This window comes from Trifolium pratense, linkage group LG2 (genome assembly GCF_020283565.1).
Source record: "Trifolium pratense cultivar HEN17-A07 linkage group LG2, ARS_RC_1.1, whole genome shotgun sequence".
Taxonomy (NCBI): domain Eukaryota; kingdom Viridiplantae; phylum Streptophyta; class Magnoliopsida; order Fabales; family Fabaceae; genus Trifolium; species Trifolium pratense.
Window position 1 is genome coordinate 32,173,525 of NC_060060.1, and position 7,123 is coordinate 32,180,647.

General features: G+C 36.6%; 1 protein-coding gene across 4 annotated transcripts; it reads right to left on the minus strand.

Annotated features, from left to right (window-relative positions):
* Window positions 1-65: 65 nt before the first annotated feature.
* LOC123910513 (auxin response factor 1-like) lies at window positions 66-7,123 on the minus strand. 4 transcript variants are annotated; one of them, XM_045961643.1, is made up of 15 exons: window positions 6,673-7,123; window positions 6,453-6,543; window positions 5,993-6,108; window positions 5,429-5,524; window positions 5,248-5,304; window positions 4,933-5,085; window positions 4,745-4,829; window positions 3,712-3,802; window positions 3,444-3,608; window positions 3,062-3,181; window positions 2,900-2,975; window positions 2,358-2,523; window positions 1,786-2,270; window positions 898-1,088; window positions 66-779 (listed from the first exon to the last, which is right to left on the minus strand). In XM_045961643.1, exons 2-15 carry the CDS (start codon window positions 6,490-6,492, stop codon window positions 608-610), a joined length of 2,013 nt encoding a protein of 670 aa, XP_045817599.1. In that variant the 5' UTR covers window positions 6,493-6,543; window positions 6,673-7,123; the 3' UTR covers window positions 66-607. The 4 variants fall into 4 exon arrangements, with proteins under 4 accessions (XP_045817599.1, XP_045817595.1, XP_045817596.1 ...); XM_045961639.1 differs by having other exon boundaries at window positions 6,453-6,549; window positions 6,679-6,998; XM_045961640.1 differs by having other exon boundaries at window positions 6,453-6,549; window positions 6,673-6,998.

Here is a 7,123-nt window from a genome sequence, read left to right on the forward strand (position 1 = left end):
ACAACAAAAAAACAAAAAAAACAAAACTGAAATTAGAATATTAGATTACTATTGTACCGAAAAAAAAAGAGAGAATATGCTTACCAGTTTAATAGAATCAGGCCAGATCACGCACAACTGCTGCTAGGAAAAAATGGCTCGATATACATTCATTAAATAGTGTTCAAAGATTATATAGTTATAGTTATATATACATAAACGAGATGCATCACATCAAGGGAATTACAAAAGAACCAAAATCAAATGCATACATAGTACGATACTTGGGCAAAGACATTTCTTCTTCATGCTCGCAGCCCATTCAAAACTGAACAAGCAAAGGGCCGTGAGACCCTTGGCAAAAACCGAGCTATAGAAGAAATAGAAAAACCACAACATCCGAAGCCTGTCATCTTTCAAGGTAGATCATCAAACAACATAACATTAAACAAGCCTTCTAGGTTGGTGCTGCCACGCTGCTTCAGCATAGGTGTAGAATAAACCAGTGATAAGCTCCTATAGGCCACGATGAAGTGTTTGCTAGGTTCATTCTCTCGCGTTCCACTTCCTAATTTCATGCCAATATTTATTGTATATAACAACTGGTATGTTGGAAGACCTAGGAGTATTAGCAACCAGGCCCCACAATAGATGACTGGTCCTCGGGATTGACAACAGCTTCGCAATCCAGCTTGCATGGTTTACCTTCTTCATTGGTCGGAAGACATATTTTGGGTGAGAGCTTCTTAACCTCATCTGGTGTGTAGATGAAAATTTTCCTCACAACGCTACAAAATTCGCTGCAGTAAAATAGCAAGACAGAACTCAATACACATGTGTATATAAAATTGCAAACTACTATGCTACAGATGATAGTGTCAAAGAGAATGTATGTATGTTAGTATCAAATAATCTTACAGCCATGGATCATCCCCAACCATCATCCTATCATCTTCATTGTCAGTGTAAACGACCAGCCATTTTTTTGTTGCCCCACAGAGTTCACCCTCAATGTCGAACATCTCTTCCAATTTCCTAAGCAGATCTTCATATCCATCAAAACGTGTTAAATCTACAGCCCTTCCAACAGCCATACCTTGCATGTGAACCTGGAGCAATATTAAACTTAACAATCTCATCACACAATGCAGGTACTGGCACTACCCTACTGTAAAATAGAGGAGGCGAAACCGCTTTCTAGTCCAAGGAAAATAAGGCAATGAAAAAAAATTAATTGGAATTATCCAAACAGAACCATTTTTACCAGTTACCAACAACAAGTCGGTATGACTAACTAGATAGGAGAATATTCCAACTAAAGAAGGACTAGTTGGTTTGAGAAATTGTTTTTCGTTTTCATTTCCAGTTTGTTTTAACTAATAACCACAAAAATGAAACCATATATTAACTTCGTTAACGATTTTCAGATGATTGTACATGGAATTGTGAAAACAAAGTCAAACAGAAGACAAGTAATAAAATTTACACTTTGTATCACAATTGAAGAATTTATAAGAATTTCCTAACCATTTCATGTCATATTTACTCTATAATGTGTTTCAAATGTTGTCAATAATGCAGATAGGTTCTAAACATGTCCTTATATCACAAGCAAAAAATCATCCCACAATTTGCACAGTAAAGATGCATTATATATGTTTCAAACAAAAAAAAGATGCATTATATAGCTGTCTGTCTTACATTAAATTAGTGTACAGGAATGTACAGGGAATGTTGCAAGGTTGTAAAGGAAAGAGGGAGTGTAGTGTAGTGCGTGAAAGACTAATATTAAAAGCAGTGATGTACCTTTGTGCAGCTTCTTATTTGTCTGCTTTGGGACTCCTGAGGAGACCGCAGGCATGATTTGTCAGCATCACAGCTTACTGAAGGAATATCAGACCGGTTAACATTTGATGGTTCAGAATGTTGGTCAGACTCGGCATCCAAGGACGGAACAGACCTATCATCACCCACCCTTCCTGACAAAGGAACTGTTTGCAGACTTTCTTCTGCATTAGAATTCTCAAGTAACTGAATCCCAAAGAGCCTACAGCCATTTCCAGTGCCTTGTCTCTTCTCCCCAGATTCTTTAAGTGCTATAGGCAAAAAAGGTTCAGTAGAGTTTTCCAATCTACTTGACCAATATGTTGACTTGTTAGAAGCAGGGCTGTTCCCACCAAGACCAAGAAAGCTGGTCGCAGTAGAGCTGAATCTTGGTGATGGATAGAGGTCTCGTCCATGTTGAGGGTCACGATAAGGGAAAGGCGATTCAATTGGTGACTTCCATATGCCTGATATGCACAAGAAAATAGATTATTATGTATAAAAGCAGCACGGATAAGAGAATTATATAGGGAAATTGCATATGATCTAGTCACCTTGCAGAGAAGAATCGGGAATTGTTGAAGGGAGAACAGGAGGCCGTGATCTCTTGTTTCGTTGGGTTGGCTGGGCGTTTGCAGGAGGGGTAGATACAAGTGGCTCCAATTCCCATGGAGAAACTCTATCTGGACGCAGAATTGATGACGGTTCATCCCATTGAACCTGAGATACATTACATATCATTACATAAGATTCTCAAACAAAAAGCTGCTATGCAAATTTCAAATCATACTAACTAGAAGTGTCAGCATGCTCCATTTTGTACTTTCATATATACAAAATCTTGGCCATTTTCTGGTAGCTAAATTTATTTGACAGTTAACAAGTACATTGCTGAATTTTCAAACATGATAATAACTTACTAGATTGTTTCATAAACAAAGCATTGACTTCTCAGGAGCAATTTAAAGAGATGCCACAATAAGCTCTACTATTTTATAGCTTATACTAAAACTAAAATGAATATATTTGGAAAGCTACTGATTACAAGCTATAAAAGTAAACACCGGAAACCGCATCTAAAACCATGAACACTAACCTTTAATGAACGCCACTCAGAATCAGCCCAAACAGACGATTTATTATCTTCAACACCCACAATTGTACCACTGAACCTGTATTCAGTGGGTGAGGAACATGGATTATATTGGACAATGTAGTAAAATAAAATTATCAATTTTCAAGCAACCAGCTCACACACCTTCTTTCAGGTACTTCATCACCCTCGAACCTCATTTTGAATCGCATCCCAACGGAAAGCTTATGATTTCGAGCTTCAAGATACTTGTTAATACTTACAATAAACTCTGACCGGCTTGTTCTAAGATAATATTGATAAGTCAGCAGAAAATTTCAACTATGTAAAGCAAAGCAAACTCAAATATCATACCAGTTAAATTATTTCACCCAAAAATAAAACAGTTGTTTAATTGCAAGAAAGCGGGAAGGCACAAGTAAAAATACAAATAAAACATTTATATGCATGTTAAAGGTACTAATCAATGGCAAAAGTTTACAGCAAGTTAGCAACAACAACACCATGAACTAAAAATTACTAATTACTTCAGTGTGAAGTACAAGACCTGGGCTTGTAAAACACAGAAAACAATGTTCCGGTGGAAATGGCATGAGATGCAGTGGCCAAAACACCAAGATGCATGCTGTGACTAGATATAACAGAAGATGGCACATTGCTTTGCTGTCTCATGAGCCTCCTGACTCCAACTCGGAGCTCTCCATTTTCACCCCTAGAATATCAAAGCAATAAAAAACATTACGAAACAAAAATAAATGCAAAGTACTTTTTCTTGCCCCTAAAGGAAGGCATAATATTTCTACTGAGCAACTTGCCTTAAAAATATAAATGCATCACCAGCCACTAATTTTTTGGAACTGACAAAGACACTCCACCCAGTGGTCAGTAAGTGGCGCCTGGGTTGCCCTGTAAATTACTCGCAGTCAGGGATTTACTGAAAGTATGAACACCAAAATCTTGTACTAAACAAGTCAGCAATATAATAACAGTTTATATTTGTATCCTTATAATTTTGCAACATTCTCATGAGTTGAGTTATAGCTTCGATGCAAAATCAAACATCTGTTGACGACTATTCTCAATCTATTTAGCCCAATAAAATATTTATAAAATTGAATTCTACAAAATTATATAAAAGAATATTTTGCTACACTGCAGTGGAGAACAATATTGTACCAAAAAAAAGTAATGGAGAATAATACATCACAAACAAAATAGCAAGAATGACAATGTAAACAAAATAGGATGGCAACATAAACAAATCAAGAAGAATACAAGTTGGGGTGAGCAAAGTCCTAAAGTGGAAAAAAAAACAGTCCACAGCAGCGCAGCAGCAAATAGAGAAAGTGACCCAAATCAAGAAAGAGTAGCAGCAGCCAGCAGGGCACAAATACAGAGTTGAAGCAACAAAGTGAGTCACAAGTAAAACTAACAACTAGAGGTACCTTAACCTTTAAAATTTCAATAAGGATAATTTTGTATCTTAACATGGAAATTGAGGGTAATTTTGTCAATGAATTAAAAGTTTAAATAATTTTAGAGGGTAATTTTTCCATCAAGTAAACACTTCGCAGAAATAAAACCATCATAAAACAAGGTTGAATGGAAGCCTTGAAGCAATAGTCGGAGTTCTGCTATGTGACTAGGAGATCATAAGTTTGAGTTGATAGAATCGATCTTTTTGCAAATGCAAGATAACTTAGGCAAGTCAACAGACCCACAACAGATTCGATTCTTCTTCCACTATAGAAAGTGTTTAATACTTTTATATCACTAGGTCCGTAGGTTGTCCTTTACATTAATAAGGTTAAAAGATAAACCAAAAAAAATATTAAGCAAGCTACTTACCGCGAAAAATATGTCGAAAATGCCATTCATTCCCGTGCAAATCAGTTGCAACCAATTCTTGCCATGGTGGCTGCTGAGTCATGTCCTGAATGAAACAAGGGAATTAAGGAATTATAGTGTGTAAATAACAACTAAGGACGGGCATGATCAGCATCCTTAATGACTTTTGAGAAGATAAAATTGCTAACCAGTGGTGGTAGACAATCATCTGCATGTCTTCGAAGAACAGAGAAACCTCCATGAGTGCTAGTGTCAGAAGCTGTAAGTGTCTTGCAAAATGAATGAACTGTACACCTTGGAGGTTCGGGCAGAGGATCGTCTGGGCTTGTCACTTCACTTTGCTAAATCAACAAGACAGAAAATAAAAAATACATAAAATGAGACAAAAAAGAAACCAAATAGGCAAGAAACAAAATGACTGGAAAATGAGTTGAGACATAAATCAAAAGAACATAACTGTTTTAAATATAACAACCATGTCAAACAAAGAATAGCATACTTACATCGGTTTCAGGTAGCAAAGTTACTTGTGCATATACTTCATCTGTTTCAGGTTCAGCCTACACGACCAAGATGATTTTAACAATAAAATGATTATCACAGTAAAGCAAAATAGATTTCCAAATACGTGAATGATAGTGAAGAAAATCTCCAATAAGATTGTGGAGAAAGATTATGACTAACCCGAAGATGAATATTGACCACTTTACATAATATTTTAGAAGGTAGATTAAAGGAAGGCATTTGCTGCTCTAATCCCTGATTCATAGATGCCTCGAGCTATAAAATAAATAAGCACAGGTAAGATAGATTAAAAAACTTCACAGTTCAATATAACAAAAACCATTTATGCTCAACATATGGATTGTCAAGTGCTATGAATCATAGTTACATATGATTTAAAATGCTATGATGATAGAAATTTATACACATCGTTACACGACAATGTAATAATCGAAAGCACAAGCATAAATAGCCCATCATAATACAAAGTTTAGATGCAAAGTGAATTCAACCAGACACAACTTGAACAGTTTCAATAACACCAAGTTGGAACAAAAGTAATCCCTGACAAGAAACAAAGCCAAGTCAAGAGAAAACAAATTGTTGTATAAAGCATAGAAAAACACTAGAAGATTAACACCCAGCAACATGAATAAGATCTTAAACCATAGAAAACAAAACAATTACGAAAATTGAAGTTAGAAATTAATAAGTCATGCTCATGCATGGGCATTCAACTTTTACCTGTTCCATGTGACCTTGAGGGAAGTAATAAACTCTCTCCCCTTCACGGGGAAGAGTGACAAGGGGTCCAGCACAGGCATGCCATAATTCCTTGTATAAAGCATCATTAGTTGCCCCTGTAAAAGGAAAATTGAAACACATGAATAGGTAGGTAATGGATACTGCATGTGAAATATCACGATGAGTGATGAGGTTTATGTGGCAGTATTTGTTTGAGGTTGGATTACAGAACTGTCTGTGTATCAAAGGAGGGGGGAACTTATGATGAGGTAACCCCGGTTAGGCTCTATGAGCTAGCTGAGAGTGAGACTACTGGTACCATATGTGGAGAAATGTATGTCCGCTCCAAAGTGTACTACTACTACTACTACTACTGGCAACTAGAGTTATAAATTCATTCACTCGATTCTAAGCACGAACGATCGAACACATAACAAAATTAAAAATAGTGAAGTGAAACCTGCACGGCTGATCGTAGCTGACAAATGATTTGAAGCCATATGAGCTCCTCCCGAGTACAAGACGGTAATGAATGAGGATTCAATTCAATTCTGCTTCTACAAAGGAAATCAATAAATAACATCAACTAGGTTACCAAACAAGAGCGCATGCATCCATCCATCCATTAATTAATTACAACATTAAACAAAAGGTATATTGTGATGATGGCGTGCACGTACACTTACTAAAGAAAGATGGGGGTAGAGGAATGCAAATCGAGCGGGCGCGGGTGAAGAGTGAAGAGCGAAGAACAATCGATGGATCCGGCGGCAAACAGAAGGAGAATCGCAGCTCAGCAGAATCAGAATTCAGAACCAAACAAATGAAGCTCCAAGTTGAAATTGACGGTGACTCGGGTGGCTAGGGTTTGGGAAAGGGGAAAGAAAAAACGAACGCAGAATAGATCGAAATTTGATCTCTGATAAGGTCATGTTTGGTTCAAGCCGACACGACCCCCCTGTTCCCTCTCATCCCTCTTTTTCTTTCTCTCTTTCTACGGTATTACTTACTAGTAGATAGATTAATTACTTAATTAATTAATGCTATATTTTTAAAAACTCATTCCATAATAATAAATCATTTACTAGTATAAGTAAAAAAGAGTTAGATAAAAGATGTGTTTCTCTCACT